General features: G+C 44.9%; 1 protein-coding gene and 1 pseudogene across 4 annotated transcripts in view; both read right to left on the bottom strand.

The window, feature by feature from the left end:
* Positions 1-22,933, bottom strand: part of LOC139749932 (lachesin-like) — a 414,993-nt gene extending 392,060 nt beyond the window's left edge. For 2 of the 4 annotated variants that reach the window (XM_071664354.1, XM_071664358.1), the window contains exons 1-2: positions 22,832-22,927; positions 20,209-20,666 (exon numbers count right to left, since the gene is read on the bottom strand). In XM_071664354.1, coding sequence (XP_071520455.1) covers positions 20,209-20,287 — 79 coding nt within the window. In that variant the 5' untranslated portion in view covers positions 20,288-20,666; positions 22,832-22,927. Of the gene's footprint in view, positions 1-20,208; positions 20,667-22,831 lie in introns of all 4 variants that reach the window. The other 2 variants (XM_071664355.1, XM_071664356.1) reach the window with 2 other exon arrangements.
* LOC139749936 (U2 spliceosomal RNA) lies at positions 11,733-11,846 on the bottom strand (annotated as a pseudogene).
* Positions 22,934-25,725: the final 2,792 nt, after the last annotated feature.

Genomic DNA, 25,725 nt, shown 5'->3' with positions numbered 1-25,725 from the left:
CGGGACTCGTAGGAATATACTTGATCACGCGCAAAATTGTGATCCTTTCCAATATATATGTGGTTGTGTGTATGTTTGTGTGTCTGTGAAAGATAACTGGTCCAAACACTGATCCTTGTGGCACACCACTTTTTACGTCTAACCATCCTGAGGCTTGACCGCTACTCATTTGTTTACTGCCAGTGAACCAGATGGTCACCACCGGAGCACAACCGTATCTATACCACACGACTCAACCATTGCTCGCCATCCTTCATGCCGGGCTTTATCAAATGTTATCCGCAAATATGGATGAATTACTTCATCCGCTATATTTACGTCCACATATGTGGATAAAAGAAATTAAGCAGATCTGCTCGACGTGAATGACTGCATGGTAAGCCATGCTGAGAATCACTTATCAAGTTGTGATCCGGTAAACGATTTACAATCTTGTCTCAAATAATTGGCCCATAACACCCACAGACGTCACGCTAACTGGCCAGCCACAGACGTCACGCTAACTGGCCAGCCACAGACGTCACGCTAACTGGCCAGCCACAGACGTCACGCTAACTGGCCAGCCACAGACGTCACGCTAACTGACCAGCCACAGACGTCACGCTAGCTGTCCAGCCACAGACGTCACGCTATCTGGCCAGTCACAGACGTCACGCTAACTGGCCAGCCACAGACGTCACGCTAACTGGACGACAGTTTCCAGACATGGATCATGTTACCATAGTATTCGTCCAGGTGTTGAAGTGACGAGTGGACAGTCTTCTGGAACTTCTCTTGTGACAACGTATTGAAGAAATTGGTTAAATACTCAACCACCTCATTCCCCGTGTTCTCCTGCGATGTTGTGGCGTCATAGTAATTGTAGTTCAACTGCCACTTGTTCTCTGTTACCGCAAGATGTCTCATGTTACTCTGCCATGATTCTGGTGTTACCGCAGAATGTCTCGTGTTACTCTACCATAATTCTGGTGTTACCGCAAGATGTCTCGTGTTACTCTGCTATGATTCTGGTGTTACTGAAGTGTTTCCAGCGTTACTCCGGAGTCTGTGGTGTTGGTAACAAAAACGTTAAAGCTATTACGAATATCATTTCTGTTACGAGAATATTTCTGCCGTTACTAATTTATATAACTTCGTTACTTCCGATGTTGGTAACGCAGTTTATTGCTTTCTCTGATGTTCATGATATAGAAATGTTTATGGTAGTGATGATCCTTTTAGTGTTATAGAACTACAGTATTTCTCATGGTAACATACACTGTGTTACTACAGTTTCTGTTACTACGACAGTATTGTTAGTGTTACTATAACAATGTCGTGTTTGTGTTGCTGTAATATTTCTGGTCATAATATGCTATTTTAGTGTTGCTACAATATTACCAGTGGACCTATTACAGTAATACCTCTGTCACCACAGCGATGTGTCCGACATGTTACTCGTGTTACAACATCATTTCCGGTGCCGTTATGATAGCTGGTGGTAACATCTATCGTCACCCCTCACCGCTTCTAATCTTATCTACAGATGTTTGGTGCTACAGCGATGTTTCATGTGTTACTAACAACACAGTCTACCTCTCCCTGCGGTATGTCTCATGTTACCGCTGTGATCATGTTGCCATCGCCAGGTTGTAGGTGTTACTTAATAATTCCTGGTGTTACAGCGGAGTTGCCGGTGTTACGTAAACAAGTTCGGTGTTACAGCGGAATATCTGGTGTTACTATGATGTTTGTGGTGTTACTACAATATTGTTGGTGCTATTTGTAGGTTTCTCGTGTTGTTAGAATATTTCTGGTGTTGCTGGAATATTTCTGGTGTTGCTGGAATATATCTGGTGTTGCCAGAATATTTCTGGTGTTGCCAGAATATTTTTGGTGTTGCTAGAATATTTCTGGTGTTGCTAAAATATTTCTGGTGCTGATGAAATATTTCTGGTGTTCCTGGAATATTTCTGGTGTTGCCGGAATATTTCTGGTGTTGCCGGAATATTTCTGGGGTTGCCAGAATATTTCTGGTGTTTTTAGAAGGTTTCAAATGTTGCTGTAACAAGTTATGGTGTTACTGTAACGTTAGTAACATTGTTACAATATTTCTGATGCCCCTAATATTTTGAATATCATATTTGTGACGCTTCTACGATGTTTTTTAGTATTTCAAAAATATTTGGTCATTGACATAATATTCTTTGGCGTTACTGCATCGATCCATGGCAGAACTGCTATGTTATTTGGTGTTACTACATTTTTCTGGTGTTAACAGCAATGGATGTTACTACTGTATCATTGTTGCTGTTGTATTTTAGTGTTACTGTACATCTTCTGATACTTATACAATATTTCGTGTTACTACTGTATCCCGTATAGTGTTGGACTGAGACGATTCCGGTGTTACTTTGATATTCCTGGTGTTACTGTAATGAGCCTTGTGTTACTGCGGTATTTCTAGCGCTACCTTTTGGTCTCAGGTATTACTACAATAATTTCCTTGTGTTACTACAGTATTTCTAGCGCTACTTTTTGGTATCAGACGTTGCTACAATAATTTCCTTGTGTTACTACAGTATTTCTAGCGCTACTTTTTGGTATCAGACGTTGCTACAATAATTTCCATGCTATCTCTAATTTTGTGTTGCTACGAGATCTCAAGTGTTACTTCCTAGCATTCCAGCAACATCTAGCGACGTTACTACCATATCTCCAGCGGTCTTTCTAGTTTTTCTCTGGTATTTCCTGCTTCACTTGTGTGTTTCCTGTGTTGCTACATAATGTACAGCGCGGCTGAGATGAGTTTAGTGTTCCTAAGATATTTTGATAGCGCGGTGTTCCTGGTGTTGCGACCCTGGTGTTAAAGCAATACATCTGGTGTTACTCTGAAGCAGTGGTAATAATTTTGATGTTACAACAACGTTTTCCGGCGAAGTGCAATATTCCCGGTGTTACTACAACATATCTGCGATGTTTCTTGTGTTACTACAACAAATATGGTGTTACTGCGATTTTCTTGTGTTGCTACAACACATATGATGCTACTGCGATTTTTCTTGCGTTACTACAACATGTATGGCGTTACTGCGATGTTTCTGGCGTTATTACATGTATGGCGTTACTGCAATGTTTCTGGCGTTACTACATGTATGGCGATAATGCAGTGTTTCTGGTGTTTCTACAACACATATCATGTTACTACGATTTCTTTTGTGTTACTACAACATGTATGGCCTTACTACGATGTTTCTGGCGTTACTACAACATGTATGGCGTTACTGCGATGTTTTTGGCGTTACTACAACATGTATGCCGTTACTATGATATTTCTGGCGTTACTGCAACATGCATGGCGTTACTGCGATGTTTCTGGCGTTACTGCGATGTTTCTGGCGTAACTACAACATGTATCGTTACTGCGATGTTTCTGGCGTTATCACAACATACAACGCGCTAGAGTGATGTCCCCTGGCGTTATTACATTATATCTGGCGTTACTGCGATGCTCTCCAGTGTTACTACAATATCTCTTACGTTAGTGTGGTAACGCAGGTGGTCCAGCGGTGTTCCTGGTAACGCAGGTGGTCCAGCGGTGTTCCTGGTAACGCAGGTGGTCCAGCGGTGTTCCTGGTAACGCAGGTGGTCCAGCGGTGTTCCTGGTAACGCAGGTGGCCCAGCGGTGTTCCTGGTAACGCAGGTGGTCCAGCGGTGTCCCTGGTAACGCAGGTGGTCCAGCGGTGTTCCTGGTAACGCAGGTGGTCCAGCGGTGTTCCTGGTAACGCAGGTGGTCCAGCGGTGTTCCTGGTAACGCAGGTGGTCCAGCGGTGTTCCTGGTAACGCAGGTGGCCCAGCGGTGTTCCTGGTAACGCAGGTGGTCCAGCGGTGTTCCTGGTAACGCAGGTGGTCCAGCGGTGTTCCTGGTAACGCAGGTGGTCCAGCGGTGTTCCTGGTAACGCAGGTGGTCCAGCGGTGTTCCTGGTAACGCAGGTGGTCCAGCGGTGTTCATGGCATAACTAGTGTTGCTAGTGTTGTAGTTCCCATGTTGGACTGGATGTTGTCTGTATGAATGTGATGTTCCACGTAGGTAGGTACACCAACCGTGTTACCGTGTTAGTGTTACCGTGTTATGGTTAGCGTGTTAATGTTACAGGTAGATATTTGTGTTACCAAGAATTTTGCGCTATGTCGTATGTGATGTCAATAATATTGATAAGAATCATTAATGACAGTCTTATTATTGTTATTACTACCATTATTATTACAAATTATTATTATTGCTATTATCATTATTATTATTATTATTATTATTATTATTATTATTATTATTATTATTATTATTATTATTATTATTATTACTATCATTATTATTATTATTATTATTATTATTATTATTATTATTATTATTATTATTATTATTATTATTATCATTATTATTATATTATTATTATTATTATTATTATATTATTATTATTATGATGATGATGATAACCGGAGCCAAGGGCTGAAAACACACAGAACCAAGACGCATCACAGAGCAGGAGGCCCGGGTGACGAGGGGTTAACTGCCTCCACACACACACACACACACACACACACACACACACACACACACACACACACACACACACACACACACACACACACACACTGGTGACTGTCTGTTGGTCATTGATGACGTCCACAGTGGTCGAGACGAAGCTGTTCTTGTGGTGGTATGAACCAGCTCAGAGATGGGATGTCGGTGAAGTTGTGGTGGCGGAACTGCGACTAGGGTACGAGGGATGCGTGTCGACAGGAGCTGACGGTGGCGGGGATGGTGCCCGACCCTTCTACCGAACCGTGTGATGAGGTCTAGCCAATGCACAGACTGTCATGGCGTAAATGCGTAATTTCATAAGATTTCTGCGTATTTCCCCTGGGGATAATCTAAGATGGGGCAGCGACCACACTCACCCCAGCTCCTCCCCCAGCAGGTTGTGTCGCCCCTGTGCGTCCCCAGGCTCACCCCCTACTTCTCTCCCCACGCCAGACCATTATAGTTGCCCCTGCATTTTCCCTGCCCACACCCCTGCCTCACCCCAGCTGTAGCCACCCCCCGCCCCTGCCTCACCCCACCTCCTCCCCACACCCCTGTGATGCCTCATACAAAACATGTAGTTTTTTTTTGTTTGTGTTTGTGTTTTTCAAACGCTACACGATGTTACTACCAGACTCCAGGCGTTGCTCCCGTATTTCTTGCTTCCGTCGTCTTTCTAGCGTTATTGCCTTATTTCTTACATCGCTGCCGTATTTCTAGCGCTAGACGTATTTCTGAAATGTTCCGCATCTCTGTTGTTAGCCCGTTATTGCTGTCTTAACTACCACTTGTGGTGGATGGCCACATTTTTAGTGTGGCCACAGCAGTACTGATATAACTACCGTATTTCTAGTACAACTAAAGCATATCTAGTGTAATTACCGTATTTCTAGTATAATTACCGCATTCCTAGTATAATTCCCGTAGTTCTATCATAATTACCGTATTTCTATTATGATTACCGTATTTCTAGTATAATTACCGTATTTCTATTATGATTACCGTATTTCTAGTATAATTACCGTATTTCTAGTATAATTACCGTATTTCTAGAATAACTACCGTATTTCTAACATAACTACCGTATTTCCAATATAACTACCGTTTTTCTGATATAACACAATATTTCTAGAATGAATACCGTATTCGTAATATAACTACGTTATTTCTAGTATAACTACCGTATTGCCAGTATAACTACCTTATTCCTAGTATAATTACCGTATTTCTAGTATAACGAATTCATTTCTAGCTTTGCTTCCGTATTTCTAGTATAACGAATTTATTTCTAGTGGTATTTCCGTCTTTCTAGTATACCTAATTCATTTCTAGTGTTACTTCCGTATTCCTAATATAACTAATGTATTTCTAGTGTTACTTCCGTATTCCTAATATAACTAATGCATTTCTAGTGTTATTACCGTATTCCTAGTAAAACTAATGTATTTCTAGTTGTACTTCCGTATTTCTAGTATAACTAATGTATTTCTAATGATACTTCCTTATTTCTGGTAAAACTGATGTATTTCTAGTGTTGCTCCCTTATTTCTGGTAAAACTAATGTTCTTCTAGTGTTACTTACGTATTCCTTATATAACTGTGTTTCTAGTGTTACTTCCGTATTTCTAACATGATTACCGTATTTCTGACGTTACTTCAGCGTTCATAGCATAGCGACTGCATTTCTAGCGCTGCTTCTGTATTTCCTGCCTACCTGACGTATTTCTGATGTTATTTCCGTATTCTTGTTAAAACTGATGTATAAAAATGTTACATTATTACGAAGTTGCTTCGCCTCGTGTGTTACAGTTGTGTTGCAAGTGTGGCCGCTGTGTTTCATGTGTTTCGGCGATAACTTCGATGTTATTGCAATATTTCTTGTGTTGTATTATTCCAGTGTTGCTGTGATGTTCTTTAGCGTTACAGTATTATTTCTGTTACTACGATAGCGTTGCTGCGTTATTTCGGATCGTAGTACAACACTTATAATGTTACTGCGTTATTTCTTGTATAACTTAGTTATTTCTCATCTTTCCTCGATATTTCTGGCGCTAGTACAATATTTCTGGTTTTGCTGCGTTATTTCTAGCGTAAATGCGTTAATGTTAGCGCTACTGTGATGTTTCTAGCATCGAAGCGATATTCCAGGTAGTATTGCGATATTTCCGATGTTACTGCGATCTGTCTACCGTTACTGCGATATTTCAAGCGTTACTACGACATTTTTAGTTATACTACGCTATCTTAGTGTCACTGTGACGTTTTTTTAATTTACTACTGGTATTTGTAGTGTTACTACATTAATGCAGGTGTTACAGTGATAATCCTGGCCGTTACCGCGATATCCTTGGTGTTACTTCAATTTTTCCGGTATTACTGTGATATTTCCGGGTATAGAGCGATATTTCCGATGCTACTGCGATATTTTTGCCGTTACTGCGATATTTCTGGTGTTACTGGGAGATTTCTTGGGTCATTGTTATATTTGTGCCGTTACTGCGATTATTCTGGTATTACTGCGATGTTTGTGATATTACTGCCATGTATATATATATGTGAAATGATGGCATTACTAAGGTAATCATGTAGGCGTGATTTTTGTATATATATATATATATATATATATATATATATATATATATATATATATATATATATATATATATAAGTGAAATGATGGCGTTACTAAGGTAATCATGGCGTTAATTTTGTAAGTTGAAATATTGATGGTGTTGCTTCCTCGAGTATTTCCAGTCTTCCTCGAGTATTTCCAGTCTTCCTCGAGTATTTCCAGTCTTGCTCGAGTCTTCATGGCACCGTTACTGTGTACACGACCAGGCAGAAGGTGTTGTGTGGTGTTGTGGTGATGTGACTGTCCTGTTGACACTCTTGTGTTGCTCTGGTGTTCATGTGTATATATCTTTCCTATAATTCCTGGCTGAATATGTCTGGCTTATGTATACAGACAGCCAGCCCCGGTGATCCAGGCTCAGCGCTGCGTTAATTCAGCAATTACTTCCCATTTTACCTGGGACTTGAGGTCATCATTAACGACCCTCACAGGTGAGTGAGGAGGTGTTCCTGGTGCATGACGTACCCCTGAGCCAGGGTCAATGACTGTGTGTGTGTGTGGATGCGTGTGTGTGGGGGTGTGTGTGGATGCGTGTGTGTGTGTGTGTGTGTGTGTGTGGCGTCAGGCCGGTAGCTACGCGATGTAGACCTATCCTGATCCCCCCCCCCCCCACACACACACACCCACAGCCGCCCTCACCACACTGCTACACGACCCTGGTAGCCAGACCAGACTACAACACCAGCAGGTCGTACTACAACACCAGCAGGTCGTACTACAACACCAGCAGGTCGTACTACCAGGAATCTGGTTGTTATCTGGTTCAGTTTGAAGTGTCTTGGATACTGATAACATATCCAAATAGAGTGACATGTCACATAGGGTTGAAAAGCCGTTGTAAACCTCAGGGAAAAAAAGATATTCATATCAGAAAATGAGATAACAGCTAACCAGTTCATGATTTTGAGATCATTCGACTGTAAATATCAATTTGGGGAACTTTTAAATGATATTGAAACATATGAAAGATTAATATGCCGTCCTTGTAGTAATGACGACCTTCAACTCTAGACTCAACCAAATGTTATATCAACTGACTGTTATATTCCTTTCTTGTATCTCCCCTGATGATGTGATTATGACACGAAAGTGCACTTGGGAACTTATCGTGTTTCATTTCCCTGTGGACTCATAGGAATATGTATATATATATATATATATATATATATATATATATATATATATATATATATATATATAGATAGATGGATAGATAGATAGATAGATATTATACTTAATCGCCGTCTCCCGCGTCAGCGAGGTAGCGCAAAGAAACAGACGAGGAATGGCCCAACCCACCCACATACACATGGACTAATATTTGCACTTGCCATGCAGATAATTCATGGTGCCACATCCGCGGAAATAAATGCATTACGACTTGGTATGACCTTATAATGAACACAGTTGGGCCAGGATTGAAATACATTATGAACGGCGTTGCCACGTGCGACTTATGAGCATAGACGTACGACCCTTGAGCACGACGGTGCGAACCTTGAACACGACCTTACGACCCTTGAGCACGACCTTACGACCCTTGAGCACGACGGTACGACCCTAGCCAGACCATTATGTACAATAATTTTGCCGTCGTACTCAACGGTCGTACCTTCGTGCCCAAAGGTCGTACCGTCGTGCTCAATGGTCGTTTCGTCGTGCTCAAGGGTCGTACCGTCGTGCCTAAGGGTCGTTTCGTCATGCTCAAGGGTCGTACCGTCGTGCTCAAGGGTCGTTCCGTCGTGCTCAAGGCCCGAAAACAATGAAAATAAGGGGAAGTGGCATTATTATCTACAACAAATATTATGAACGTCAATCACTTTAAACGTTTATTTGCTACGTCACTTCAGAACGTTGGCGTGGACACAGCACAGGGAGTGGGGACACAGCACAGGGGGGGACACAGCACAGGGGGGGGACACAGCACAGGGGGGGCGGGGACACAGCACAGGGGGGCGGGGACACAGCACAGGGGGGCGGGGACACAGCACAGGGGGGCGGGGACACAGCACAGGGGAGTGGGGACACAGCACAGGGGGGCGGGGACACAGCACAGGGGGCGGGGACACAGCACAGGGGGCGGGGACACAGCACAGGGGGGCGGGGACACAGCACAGGGGGCGGGGTGGCCGCTCCCCCGGCACCTCAACACTGGCTCAGTTGTGGTACTGGAACTTGAAGATTATGAAAAGGTAATTACGTGGTTATGAATAACCTCGGGCCTAGCTTTCTGGTTATATGATAAACAAATTATACAAAATTATGTTCTCAGATCATGTATATATATATATATATATATATATATATATATATATATATATATATATATATATATACATCGTCTCTTCGATGTATTTCAACTGACTGTTATATTTCTCTCTTTTGTCTCCCCTGATGATGTGATTATTACACGAATGTGCACTTGGGAACTTTTCGTGTTTCATTTTCCCCGTGGACTCATAGAAATATATATATATATATATATATATATATATATATATATATATATATATATATATATATATATATATATTATATATATATGTGTGTGTGTGTGTGTGTGTGTGTGTGTGTGTGTGTGTATTTTCAATGAGTGGTGTTGTACACTGTCATTCCTCACGACTTGTTATGTCACACTTCTCATTACTTATCTTCATTTTCTCCCCGTGCAGAACCCCTACTGTCTCTAATTCGTCAAATTCTAAGTCATTAGATTTAGATCTGAAACTAAGACTTAGAAGCAACTAGACTTTGCGTCCGTGACGGATGTGGTCGGTAATCGCTGACAGTTCTGTCTACGTCAGGCTCCCTGATTGGTCGTCAGATTTAATGAGTAAACGGGCATTAGCCAATGGGCGTGAGTCTTGCATAGCGACAGGGTAGCGGATTTTGGTAAACAAGAGGTGGCCAGTGTCGGGCCCCTGCTGTGTTGTAGAAGAGGACGGGGAGCGGAGGCTGGAAGACCTCCCCTCCTTTATCATTAACCATCTACAAGAGGAACAGAAGAGGGAACCAAGCGAGGATCAGCCTCACAGGCCGACATCTGTTCCTACCTTGGTAGCGATGATACAGCCTTGCCAACGTTCACCTCTCACTCGTGCAGTATCTATATATAGTCCAGCTGAATATATATATATATATATATATATATATATATATATATATATATATATATATATATATATATATATATATATATATAAATCATACATATTCGCCTTATTCCGCGTTAGCGAGGTAGCGTTAAGAACAGAGGACTGAGTCTTTTAGGGAATATCCTCACTTGGCCCCCCTCTCTGTTCTTTCTTTTGGAAAATTGAAAACGAGAGGGGAGGATTTCCAGCCACCCGCTCCCTCCCCTTTTAGTCGCCTTCTACGACACGCAGGGAAAACGTGGGAAGTATTCTTTCTCCCCTATCCTCAGGGATATGTGTGTGTGTGTGTGTGTGTGTGTGTGTGTGTGTGTGTGTGTGTGTGTGTGTTAATTATGTAGTACGTATGACCTCGGGGAAAACTGTATAAATTGATTGTAATGAAAATGGTTCTTTTTCAAAGGGTGTGTGAAGCCTAGTCTTTCCTTAGAGCCCCCATTTTTTCCTTTTCTTTTTCATGCATATCGTCAACTATATTGTGGTATACACTACAAGAGAAATGTTTACAGTGAGGCTCTAACTCACTCATTGTTATGTTGTCCCAGATCGTGGGAGAAGAGATGTGAACAGATAACGCAATTTGGAATCCCGCGCTGGACAGCTATAGTGGGGCGCTGAAATAGAGAGCTGGCTTTTCTCTCGTCCATAATCGATTCGACCAGTCAGAACCCATAGCGAATCGGAACCCATCATTCGGAAGTATTAATTCCAGTCATTAAGAAAAAGTTCAACTTGTCAGAATCCTTGCTTTCTTATAGTCTTTGGCTGATGCTTCTGGTTCGTGGGGCTAATACCCTGAAATGCACAAAGGACTGGCGAATACAAATGCGTCAAGTCATTGTTTCGGTGCAGGAAGCCATCCTGAGGTCAGGTCCAAGGTCACATCATCATGTCTTGGGAAGTATGACGTGTAAGTCCAGGACATAAGGTACCCAGGATATGTCTCAGTCCTCATCATTAAGTGTTTACACCAACCAGTTCTTAACACATGGAAATGCATTACCTTGTCCTTAACGAAAGTCTCAGCCAACACAAGGCTGGCTGGCGCAACACACTGCACCTTGTGTGACGTACATAGCGAAGGGAAACACTGTTTGAACCTGGTGTCTGGCCACCACCACTATGCAGCAAATGATCCAAGTGGAACCCAGTGCTGGAGAGGATTTCTCTCAGGCTCTTCCTGAGGCGATACAATTGACTGAAGTGTGTGTGTGTGTGTGTGTGTGTGTGTGTGTGTGTGTGTGTGTGTGATGAGAAACCTGGACTGAGAGAGATGTATGTCTGGTTGAGTGATTCACTGAAAGCCCTGTCTCCCTTCCTGGTTTCCCCCACTCACTCACGTCTTTATATCCCGCGTCTAGAAACTGGCCGAGGAAAATATTCTGGGTAAAGATGCGTTGAAGAACATGATGAATAACGTCTGGGAACTGTATTACAATATCACTAAGCTGATAAGAATAGATACTACACTTTAATCTTATCCAAAAGGCCAGGAAGCGATAGACTATCTCTAATCAATGATCAATATAAATATTTTGTTAAGTAAATATACATTTGTCTTCCAAAATTATTTCATTTTTACTTTTCTTAAAGAGTTATACAAAAGTTGTTTGGTATGATCACGCAATTTTCGTTTTCCTTGCAGCTGGTTAAGTGGAAGCTTATTGTTGACCGCGACCCCGCATACCATTCAGCTTATCTTGCACTTCAGAAATGTACAAAATTGATCGATAGAATAAAATCGAGAATATTGAATGTGAGAGAAACATCGCAGTTTAAAGATTAATGATAATATCTACAGAATATTTTGGGATGAAGATCGCTCGCACACACATCCTTCTCGTGTTTTTAATGCTCACTCAAGGTTGATTTTAATCTCATTTGCGTCAGTTATCCTAGTAATTGACCTCCGTGGTGTAGCAGTTAGCGTTCCTGACCATGACGCATTCACGGGCCGCCCGGGGTCGAGCATGGCATAGGTTCGAATCCTGGTTGCGGCAATCGGTCCACAGTCCACCCAGCTGTTCATCCACCTCTAAGTGTTGGTCAGGATGAAGGATGCTGGCAGATGCCGGACCAGATCCTCAGGCCTGTCACAAGAAAGGAGAGAGAGAGAGAGAGAGAGAGAGAGAGAGAGAGAGAGAGATGTACCGTAGTGCTCAGGAGGAGTCGTACCGTCGTGGTGAGAGAACGTACCGTCGTACTTAAGGGATTCGTGCTCGAGGATCGTACCGTCGTGCTCAAGGATCGTACCGTCGTGCTCACGGATCGTACCGTCATGCTCAGTGATCGTACCGTCGTGCATAATGAATAAAGGCCAGATGTCTACCACTTTGTGGACGGCATCTTGATTATTCATTTAATCATAAATCATTTATCTTTTATCATCTTTTCCCGTTGTGAGCCATGCATGGAGGCCTCCTGGTCATTCTCCCTATTTCCTTCATCATTCAAGATATTCATTATTTCCCCCCATCACCTGTGGCCACTGTGTCCCTCTCTGAGCAGCTGCTGTCTGTATCTCCTGCTGTGTTGCTGGACGATATTACTGGTCAAGTCATCATTGTGATATCATGTTGATGACAAAAATGTATTCACATTGGTGAAGACATCCTCCCCTTACAGTCACCATCTCTCATTATTTTCTGACCATACACATCTAGTCCTGGAGAAGTTATTTTAGATACATAGATATCATTCATTTATTGTACTTGATCGCCGTTTCCTGCGTCAGCGAGGTAGCGCCAGGAAACAGACGAAGAAAAAGACCCATCCTCTCGTATACTCACATATAAACATACACTTATATACACGTACGTATACATGCATATACATATCAACATATATACATACAAACACATACACATATATACATATTCATACTTCCTCGCCCTCATCCATTCACGACGACACCCCCGACCCACAGGAAACAACATCGCCACCCCCTGCGTCAGCTAGGTAGCGCCAGGAAACTAACGGAAAAGGTCACATCCGCTCACACTCATTCCTTCTCTCTCTCTCTCTCTCTCTCTCTCTCTCTCTCTCTCTCTCTCTCTCTCTCTCTCTCTCTCTCTCTTTGTATATATATATATATATATATATATATATATATATATATATATATATATATATATATATATATATATATATATATTAGCAGATGCGTTCATTGTGAATCGTGAGACGTCAAATTAATCTGCATAATAATTGCTTGGCTTAATAAACAACAGATTTCTTTTTGTTTCTCGTGTGACATAATTAACTCTTAGTGGCCGGGTCTGTTGAATGACCGCCCCCCCCCCCTAGGAGGGGGGGACAGTCACTTTTATGATAGTCGGTGGTCGGTCTGTGTGGTCGTGTTCACAGTGGTGGGTTGCTCTGTGTGGTCGTGTTCACAGTGGTGGGTTGCTCTGTGTGGTCGTGTTCACAGTGGTGGGTTGCTCTGTGTAGTCGTGTTCACAGTGGTGGGTCGGTCTGTGTGGTCGTGTTCACAGTGGTGGGTCGGTCTGTGTGGTCGTGTTCACAGTGGTGGGTCGGTCTGTGTGGTCATGTTCACAGTGGTGGGTCGGTCTGTGTGGTCGTGTTCACAGTGGTGGGTCGGTCTGTGTGGTCGTGTTCACAGTGGTGGGTCGGTCTCATGATACACTTTCCCTCAGTCTTCCACAGTTTAGGTCATCAACAACTGGTTTATTTACTCTATCAAATATTGAGTTGTGTGTTGAGGTGTCTAGTCGTGTTCTTCCCGTGGGCCGTCTGGTCGTGTTCATGAAAATCATTATATATATATATATATATATATATATATATATATATATATATCTTTTTTTCTTTCTTTCAAACTATTCGCCACTTCCCGCATTAGCGAGGTAGCGTTAAGAACAGAGGACTGGGCCTTTGAGGGAATACCCTCACCTGGCCCAATTCTCTGTTCCTTCTTTTGGAAAATTTAAAAAAAAAAACGAGAGGGGAGGATTTCCAGCCCCCCGCTCCCTCCCCTTTTAGTCGCCTTCTACGACACGCAGGGAATACGTGGGAAGTATTCTTTCTCCCCTATATATATATATATATATATATATATATATATATATATATATATATATGTGTGTGTGTGTGTGTGTGTGTGTGTGTGTGTGCGTGTGTGTGTGTGTGTGTGTGTGTATCATCAGGAACCTCTCTTTGTAAATTGTGACCAACAAAACGAAACATTTAATGAGAAATTAAGCCTTACATCATCATTATCATTATCATTAGGGATAACGTGGTCGTTTGGTGATCTTCATCTGTTAATTACCCTACGACATGAGACAAGGAAGATGCGCTGACAAATTGATGACTTGGTGTGAACTGATATGAAATTGATCAATTAGATAACTGAAATGTCTGGTAAACTGATGACTGTGTTGGTATACACAAGACTTGATGATATACCAGCGAGTCTGTCGTCTCGTTTTCTTTTTAAGTGGTTAATGGTGACAGATTATTTACCATCAGTCTTGGATAATTACTGTAGGTTGTGATAATTACTGTAGGTTGGATGATAATTACTATTTGTTGGGTGATAATTACTGTAGGTTGGGTGATAATTACTGTAGATTGGGTGATAATTACTGTAGGTTGGGTGATAATTACTGTAGATTGGGTGATAATTACTGTAGATTGGGTGATAATTACTGTTGATGGGTGATAATTACTGTAGGTTGGGTGATAATTACTGTAGATTGGGTGATAATTACTGTTGATGGGTGATAATTACTGTAAGCTGGGTGATAATTAAGACTTCCTGAGCGTGTTGATAATTCCACTTGACATTTTATCACTTGGGATAATTTCAGTGACGCTTCATCAACACTGAATTATTTCACTGATGTTTAAGTGTATGATTCCCACTGACGTCTCACCACCACAGTGGATGATTCCACTGACGTCTCACCACCACAGTGGATGATTCCACTGACGTCTCGCCACCACAGTGGATGATTCCCACTGACGTCTCACCACCACAGTGGATGATTCCACTGACGTCTCACCGCCACAGTGGATGATTCCACTGACGTCTCACCACCACAGTGGATGATTCCACTGACGTCTCACCGCCACAGTGGATGATTCCCACTGACGTCTCGCCACCACAGTGGATGATTCCACTGACGTCTCACCACCACAGTGGATGATTCCACTGACGTCTCACCACCACAGTGGATGATTCCCACTGACGTCTCACCACCACAGTGGATGATTCCCACTGACGTCTCACCACCACAGTGGATGATTCCACTGACGTCTCACCACCACAGTGGATGATTCCACTGACGTCTCACCGCCACAGTGGATGATTCCACTGACGTCTCGCCGCTACAGTGGATGATTCCACTGACGTCTCGCCGCCACAGTGGATGATTCCCACTGACGTCTCACCACGACAGTGGATGATTCCCACTGACGTCTCACCGCCACAGTGGATGATTCCACTGACGTCTCACCACCACAGTGGATGATTCCACTGACGTCTCACCGCCACAGTGGATGATTCCACTGACGTCTCGCCGCTACAGTGGATGATTCCACTGACGTCTCGCCGCCACAGTGGATGATTCCACTGACGTCTCGCCGCTACAGTGGATGATTCCACTGACGTCTCGCCGCCACAGTGGATGATTCCACTGACGTCTCACCACGACAGTGGATGATTCCACTGACGTCTCACCACGACAGTGGATGATTCCACTGACGTCTCGCCGCCACAGTGGATGATTCCACTGACGTCTCGCCGCTACAGTGGATGATTCCACTGACGTCTCGCCGCCACAGTGGATGATTCCACTGACGTCTCACCACCACAGTGGATGATTCCCACTGACGTCTCACCACCACAGTGGATGATTCCACTGACGTCTCGCCGCCACAGTGGATGATTCCACTGACGTCTCACCACCACAGTGGATGATTCCACTGACGTCTCGCCGCCACAGTGGATGATTCCACTGACGTCTCGCCGCTACAGTGGAGAATTCTGGTGAGGTGTGGACCCCCAGGGAGCTGCTGGAGTATGGTCCCAACCATGGATGGTCCCAGGGGGCTAGACCGACCCAGGGACCATCCACTCGGCCCTGGTCCGTTAATGTGGACCGTCTCCAGCGGTACATGGTCCGTTGACAGATGATCCTGCAAGGCAGCTGTCCTGAGAGACCAGTACAGCTGCTCCGTATATAAAGACGGGCCAGCTGGATACAGCTGCCCATAGTGGCCACCTGTGCGGTACGACAAGTGTTTGAAACCTGTTAGCACGACGGTACGATGCTTGAACACGACGGTACGATGCTTGAACACGACGGTACGATGCTTGAACACGACGGTACCATGCTTGAACACGACGGTACGATGCTTGAACACGACGGTACGATGCTTGAACACGACGGTACGATGCTTGAACACGACGGTACCATGCTTGAACACGACGGTACGATGCTTGAACACGACGGTACGATGCTTGAACACGACGGTACGATGCTTGAACACGACGGTACGATGCTTGAACACGACGGTACCATGCTTGAACACGACGGTACGATGCTTGAACACGACGGTACGATGCTTGAACACGACGGTACGATGCTTGAACACGACGGTACCATGCTTGAACACGACGGTACGATGCTTGAACACGACGGTACGATGCTTGAACACGACGGTACGATGCTTGAACACGACGGTACCATGCTTGAACACGACGGTACGATGCTTGAACACGACGGTACGATGCTTGAACACGACGGTACGATGCTTGAACACGACGGTACCATGCTTGAACACGACGGTACGATGCTTGAACACGACGGTACGATGCTTGAACACGACGGTACGATGCTTGAACACGACGGTACGATGCTTGAACACGACGGTACGATGCTTGAACACGATGGTACGATGCTTGAACACGACGGTACGATGCTTGAACACGACGGTACCATGCTTGAACACGACGGTACGATGCTTGAACACGACGGTACGATGCTTGAACACGACGGTACCATGCTTGAACACGACGGTACCATGCTTGAACACGACGGTACGATGCTTGAACACGACGGTACGATGCTTGAACACGACGGTACCATGCTTGAACACGACGGTACCATGCTTGAACACGACGGTACGATGCTTGAACACGACGGTACGATGCTTGAACACGACGGTACGATGCTTGAACACGACGGTACTGCCCTGTGGCCCGATAGTCAGACCCTGGTCGGGCCATGTTGCACAAGGGTCGTACCGTCGTGCTCAAGGTGTCGTACCGGCGTACTCAAGGGTCGTACCGTCGTGCTCAAGGGTCGTACCGGCGTACTCAATGTGTCGTACCGTCGTACTAAGGATCGTACCGCCGTACTTAAGGGTCGGGCCATGTTGCACAAGGGTCGTACCGTCGTGCTCAAGGGTCGTACCGTCGTGCTCAAGGATCGTACCGTCGTACTCAAGGGTCGTACCGTCGTGCTCAAGGGTCGTACCGGCGTACTCAATGTGTCGTACCGTCGTACTAAGGATCGTACCGCCGTACTTAAGGGTCGGGCCATGTTGCACAAGGGTCGTACCGTCGTGCTCAAGGGTCGTACCGTCGTGCTCAAGGATCGTACCGTCGTGCTCAAGGGTCGTACCGTCATGCTCAGTATGTTAACATGTATCATGGCTGTTTATTGCGACTACATGTTCATAACGACCGCTTGTACGTCACATATGGTTGTATATATACGTGCGGGATGTTTACATCTGCTACCTACGTTATTTCGAGCGGCCACCCGTTCATAATGACCACTCCTGTGTAGCGTTCGACTCCTTGTGGTGACCAACAGTCTGTTATGGTCATCTGTTGACCGTTTAACAAGCACCTATTTAAAGCATTCGCCTCTTCCTAATGACCCCCCTCTCTCTAGCGGCCCTCCGCTTTAACCAGGTCCCTGTTTCTAGCGGGGAATCCATGCTCTCTGTTCACACAGCACTTGTATTTTTCTTAATACATCTGTTGTTAGCAGGTACCTGCACTTATTTCTGTCAAACAGCTGTTACTGTCACCCACCTGTCTCCACCTGTCTCCATAGATCGTCTCTTCCTATCGTGCATGATGTGTTTCTGAGCCGCTAAAGCGGTGTGGTGTAGCAGTATTTGCTGCATGTTGTTAATATAATATTTGATCGACAACTTATGGTGTTCACCAGCTAGATATAATCTGCTAAATCTAGCGTGAATTCCCGCAGTACCGCTCACCGACGTGTTTTTCCTCTCTCTCTCTTCTCCTAAAATATTGCTTTGCAACGCAAAATAGTGTCCTTGTACATAGCAGAACGACCCTTGAACACGACGGTACGACCCTTGAGCTCGACCTTGTGACCCTCAGGTATAATGGCCTGGTCCCTGATCTGACCCTTAAAGGTCAGCAGAGTCAAAGGTCACGACATCATCATACCTAATGGTCGTACTGTTGTCATGGAGATATTTGATCACAGGATTAAGCTGTTCCTGCTATATCAAGCGGCCTGATGTCTGACCCTTCCCGCTTTAGAACACACTCTTACACAAGAAGAACCGAACATATATATATATATATATATATATATATATATATATATATATATATATATATATATATATATATATATATTCCTGTGAATGTGTAGATAGTACGTATACCAGAATATATTCGTTTCATGTTGGTCATCGGTAAACAATTGAATGTAATAATGTTTCTTTGTCATAATACTGCTATCTGAAGTGAGATATAACTTGCGTGGCTTTCCTGATATATATATACTTGTAAAGAGCGGTGTAACAGATATGACACACACACAGTAATAAGTTGTTTCTAACCTTGAATTATGTTGTGTTGTGTGTACGTGTTGCCCACACACACACACACACACACACACACACAACACAACTTCTGGAGGTGATCATCGCTGGATCATCTGCTGATGTGTTGGCCACAAACGCGTCTATCGTTTCGTAGGGTCGGTGTGTGTGTGTGGCCCTCCACCACCCCGGGACGTGGCACGTGACAGATGCCAGCCAGCAGGTAACACAAGGCTCAGCATGAGGACTTCACTAGTGGGTGCAGACCACCAGCAAGGTATGGGACTCCACCCATGATGGTCGTGTGCAGTGGAGGCAAGGTTGTTACCCATACTGTCCATGGGATCTCCCCAGTGGAAAAATGCTGTCAATATGATCTCCCCAGTGGGCTGACACTGTCAGTATGATCTCCTCCTTGAGAAGACACTGTCAATATCATCTCCCCAGTGGGATAACACTGTTAGTATGATCTCCCAGTGGGAAGATGCTGTCAATATGATCTCCCCAGTGGGCTGACACTGTCAGTATGATCTCCTCCTTGAGAAGACACTGTCAATATCATCTCCCCAGTGGGATAACACTGTTAGTATGATCTCCCACTGGGAAGATGCTGTCAATATGATCTCCCCAGTGGGATGACACTGTCAATATGATCTCCCCAGTGGGATGTCACTCAATAGGATCTCCCCAGTGGGATGACACCGTCAGTATTACCTTCCCAGTGGGAGAACATATCCAGGTTGAGGACTCGTACCTGGGGAGGTACAGTGGATGAGATTACCCAGTGGTGACAAGATGGCCATGTCTGCGGCAGAACACTGCAGACTGACACGCGTATCTTTGCTACTATATTTCCCCCTCCTTGTTTATCACACAAGAGATGAAGATATGGGTATGTAGTGAGGCATACACCAGAGAGGAAGATTGTACACCTGCGTACAGAAGACATGGGCTACGACCTGTACTACACTGCTGGAGGAGAGGAGTACTCTCAAGTGTACATGAGGAAGTACAGTACTTACCTTGGGAGAGAAGACAAGCAGCTGTGAGGGTGAAGGTGAGGAGGAGAACCTGGGAGGCGGGGTAGGCCGGAGTCTCCATGTTGTCCACACTCCCCCACGGCGATCTCCAGCACACGTCGACCCCCGCCTATCACACACCAACCTCTCACTCACACTAATGGCACAACCCACACGGCGATTTCTGGTTCATTTCCATCATTGTCATCAAACGCGACGATCCAGCGTTATTATTTTGATTTTTTTCTTTTTTTTCTTTCACTCTCGTCTTATGAAACTGATAATGTGCACCGAAAATCAGGCGAGGTTCCCTCCTGGTCAAGAATATTAATAAGGAAGATGCAGGCGGCAAAGTTTGGTATTAAGTTAGCATAGGTAATGAGTTACTGCTTCCAATTTAAGAATACCGCTTATTTTTCTATCATGGAAAGAGGTCATTTGCATTTAATAACTCTCTCAATCTGGGTGGAACGCAAAATTTCGATAATGAAACGGTATTGAATATATATATATATATATATATATATATATATATATATATATATATATATATATATATATATATATATATAAAAGAACAGAATTTAAAGAGAAAAAAAAAATGGTGAGCAAGTCGGGTCAGAGAGCTGAGGTCTGGCGGATGAACATGACCCTAGATATGTTGACCCACACATGACCGGCCCCGCTACTACCACCACCCTCCTCACCCACACACACACACACACACACACACACACACACACCGCCGGACGTGTATACTTCCCTCCTGTGTGAGGGGCAGGTTCACCCGCGGGTCCTTATTTTCAACACTTTTTTTTTGGTTTCACTTGAAGGTTGACTCGTGTGTGTGTGTGTGTGTGTGTGTGTGTGTGTGTGTGTACACTGGCCTTGCCGCCCAGGGTGGGTGGCTGTACTGTGCTACGAGGGTGGCAAGTCTCTCTGTACCCACTGGCCACCCACATCACCCAGGTGAGGGTGTACGGAGGTGGCTGGATTATCCAGGCTGGCGGCTGGTGGAGGCAACGGAGGAGGTAGCGGCGGCGCTGGTGGCGGCAACGGAGGAGGTGGCGGCGGGGCTGGTGGCGGCGGCGGCGGAGGAGGAGTTGGAGTCGCGATGCCGCCCAGCCACGTGGCCGACCTGCCGCCCGCCACCCGATGCTGGGGGGTGGGAACTCCCCGTCTTGTGACGCCCTTACTATTGTAATTACCACCACTACTACCACTACTACTACTACTACTACTACTACTACATCTACCACTACTACTACTATCACCACCACTACTACTTCCACTACTACTACTTCTACTATTGCTACTACTACTGCATCTACCACCACTACTACTGTATCTACTACTACTATCCCTACCACGAGGTGCCCCTACCAGTGTTGTAGCAGACTCCTGCCCAAAGCTCACGCACACACACACACACACACACACACACACACACACACACACACACACACACACACACACACACACACACAGCACGTCCCTGTAGTCCACTATCTTCCCTACAGTAGCCACTGTAACGTTCGCCACTAGTGAAACTTCTGCCACTGACGGTACTTCAGTTACCACCACACGTGTTCACCACTGCTACATAGTTAAAACTACCACTAAGATTACCAGAGTCATTCATTTTTATGGATAATACAACCAGTACTGAACACTGTCTGTTGCCATTCCACGTCTGGAAATGCTCCACAAGCTACTATTACCATTACTACTACTACTACTACTACTACTACTACTACTACTACTACGAGTTCTGGGGTAGCCACAGAAGCACCACACGTGTAAATGCCTCACTCTCGTACCTGCTCAAACCCTCTGATCTCAGATCACGCTATTTCCCATCATTTTCGTTTTCTCTTATTTCAGATGTAGTGTGCGGTACGTTTATCAATATACGTATAACTTGCTTCGAAGGAATTTTTTTATACAGTTTCTCAATAGTTTATTTCTAACGTTCCAGACTCATATGTGGAAGGGATAAACACAGAGTGGTCAGGCATCACCAGCTATTTTTTTTTTCTGTCACTCGAAGGGAAGAATATTTAATGAATTTGTTCAGTGTTGTGTTCCTGATGACCTGGGGTAAGGGTCAGTGGTGGCATCCACTGGTGACATGAGGGGGGTCTGGCGGGGGCCCCAATCCTGCCACCCTGACAACACTTGTGTTGTCACCCTCAACTTTTTTCAGGTTCGTCCTGGGGTTAGGCAGATGTCCCGCTGGTTCAAAGGAGAGGGGCAAAAAAAGTGGTTTTAAGGTATGATTCTGGTCACAGGTTAGGTCTGGGGGTGTGGGGGGAGGTAGTTTCCGGTCAGAGGTCAGGTGTGTAGAGTGTAGGGACGGATTGTGGTGGTGGAGGAAGTGTAAGTGGCATCTGTATCAAGGATCTAGGTGTGAGGGAGATGCTGGCGTGGATGTTAAAGTGTTTAGGGCCAGGTGTGATGTGTGGCCGGGTCGACAGAGTGTGGGGTGTGAAGGCGAGGATACCAGCAGGCTGTCATCATCAGGATGTATGGAGTAGGGTCAGACAGCTGCCCTGGGCGGGGTGGAAGGTGAGGCCAGGTCACGCGCGGCGGGAGGTGGTCAGCTGGGAGGCAGTGAGCAGTGTACCTCACGGGCCAGTGTCAGGCGGGTGTGTGGGGAGGCGACCGCTGCTGGCGCGTGAGTGAGGCCGGAGATGAGCGGTGCGCGTGCAGACACCACCAGCTCGCCCACAATACTACCGCTGCTCTCTCCTGCCACCGTGCCACCACCACCACCTCCTCCCTGCCCAGACACCCTCGCCTGCCCGGGCTTCCTGCTGCCCCCCACCACGCCTCCGCCCGCGACACCCACTCCCTCCCCAGGTACCCACAAGCTCCCCTCCCTCACGCGCCCTTACATGAGGAAGCAAAACTCTTCTTAAAAAACACAAGAACGATAATCGTCGAAGATTTTAACAACCTTAGTATTTACGATTTCGTATCGGATGACCATAGGGAAACAGGTGAATCGATCCACGAAAAGATTGCCTTCTAAGTCAAGTGATCCATGAGCCAACTCGAGGAGACAACGTATCAAACTTCGTGTCGACCACAGACAGAGACCTGATGATGAGTGATCTGCGAGGTTGATGATAAGTTAGAATACATTAGTGTCCACAGTACCGTCACATTCAATGTGAATTTCGTTTGTAAAGATAAAAAATGTGATATTGACCTGTTCCTTGATAGTCTACCTTAGTGACTAACTTGATCATAAGTTTGGCGAGACACACAGGATGACAAGCTACGGTGTATGGTCAGAAACAGGCGGGGAGGGAGAAGGTGTCTGCTGTGAGTGATGAGGAAGATGTGCTTGGTTGGATGAGGAAGATGTGCTTGGTTGGATGAGCAAGATGTGCTTGGTTGGATGAGCAAGATGTGCTTGGTTGGATGAGGAAGATGTGCTGGTTGGATGAGGAAGATGTGCTTGGTTGGATGAGGAAAGAAATTTAAGTTTACAAAAAATGCTTGCAGGAAATTTGTGTTACGTAATGATTATATAACCACAATAATGTTTCAGGATAGGTAATTGGGAAAAAGATATTGAATAGAGAGTTTTTCACAATCTACTGAAAAAAAACAAAAAGAATCAGAGAATTCCAACAGACGAGAAGAGTACTAAATGAATTTCCGCCCCGTTATCTAACGCGTTTGTCACCTTAGCTAAGGCCAGCTTAGAAGACTGACTGACTTATTAAACAAATACCTCGATTTAGTGTTTACTTTCGAATCTTCCTCAAATGTACCACAAGCAGGGAAATGTGCTCTTGCTGAGGGAGCTGATGAGACGTTAAGCACACACTACATTCACGGTAATGATGTGTTTGAATATTTAGGAAAAAGTCATTCTAAAATCACAGTAGTACTGATGGATTCTCAGCTGGGTTACTGTGACATATGAACCAGCAAATGACATTGTTAAGCACTGAAATGTTCAGCGAATGATCGGAGGCTCTCAATTACTGAGAATTTGTATATATAACACCGGTATATACAACCGGTATATATAAAAGGTATATATAACACCGGTATATATAACACCGGTATATATAACCGGTATATATAACATCGGTATATGTAACACTGATGTATATAACATCAATATATAACACATATATATAACATCAGTATATAATATCAGTAAATATAACACAAGAGGGAGAGAGAAGCCACCATCAGACTAACCGTCTGTTACTCTTATTTTCGTTTCAGGTAAAAATTGAGAAACTTGAGACGATAAGAGATCAAGTTGTTAAGACCCTGGAAGAGGAGACATACAACCTCGCCAAAGGTGACTTTTCACTCACGGTATAACCCTATGCAGCAGCTGTCCACTAACACTGCTGGTAAATGGAACAGTAAGAAAATATAAAGTGAGATAGAAAATGGGATTTGGAGTACTCAATTAATGTCTCATTGTTATTAGTAGGTTTCTAGAGAAATAGAAGGACGAAATTGTAAAATTCACAGTTGATCAACTAATGACTGAAAACCATCGTAGGTTTACTACAAGAAGACCATGGTGAACCAGCTGGTCCTATGGTCATGTACATAACAGATGGGATTCACAAACAGACCCCGGCGGCGGCTGCTCTAGGGATCAGACCTGCGTTTTCTATTCACACTTCCCTACAAAATTTCCGTCCTAGTACTCGGTACGAGGGCTGGGGGAGGAGACTACAGACTTCCAGCCATCTGTGTCTTGTGTACATGAGCAGTGTAGGATCGCTGTGCTGTCCTCCAGCAGAGAACCTCGTCACAGACAATCAGGTCTTCTGTGTATCTGCCCCACTCACTCCCCTGGCCTCACGCCCTCTCCTGCCCGGCCTCCCGCTGCCCCACCCAAACCCACCTCCGCCCCCTGGGGCTCCCATTGACCTTCATAACATACTCTACGACCCTGGCATCACAGGCGTACACGTTCAGGTATGCGTCACGTATTCCTGGCGGGCCATCTTCGCAGCTCAGAAAAGGCAGTGGACCGAAGACATGGCCCTGTGGCACGCCGCCCGCCCGTGACCCGCGACCATGATGAGATGGTCCATCTGAGGTGAGGCATCTGTATCCTCCCGCTGAAGGAGTAGGCAACCTACTCCTGCCGGATGACCCAGCTACGTCAACCAGGCTCCTGCGTGGTACAGGCTCCTACTCGAGGACTGTACCGTCATGTCCTGAGATCGTACCATCGTATCGTACTGAAGGATCGTACCATCATGCTCTAAGATAGTACCGTAGTGTTCAAGTATAGTACCGTCGTGGTCCAGGATCGTACCTTCATGCTCTAGGACAGTGCCGTCGTGTTCAAGAATCGTACCGTCGTACTCAAGGATCGTACCGTTGTGTTCAAGGATCGTACCGTCGTGTTCAAGGATCGTACCGTCGTGTTCAAGAATCGTACCGTCGTGTTCAAGGATCGTACCGTCGTGTTCAAGGATCGTACCGTTGTGTTCAAGGATCGTACCGTCGTGTTCAAGGATCGTA

Source organism: Panulirus ornatus, chromosome 8, assembly GCF_036320965.1.
Source record: "Panulirus ornatus isolate Po-2019 chromosome 8, ASM3632096v1, whole genome shotgun sequence".
NCBI lineage: Eukaryota > Metazoa > Arthropoda > Malacostraca > Decapoda > Palinuridae > Panulirus > Panulirus ornatus.
The sequence above is the reverse complement of the archived record's forward strand: the minus strand, read 5'-3'. Positions and strand labels throughout refer to the sequence as shown.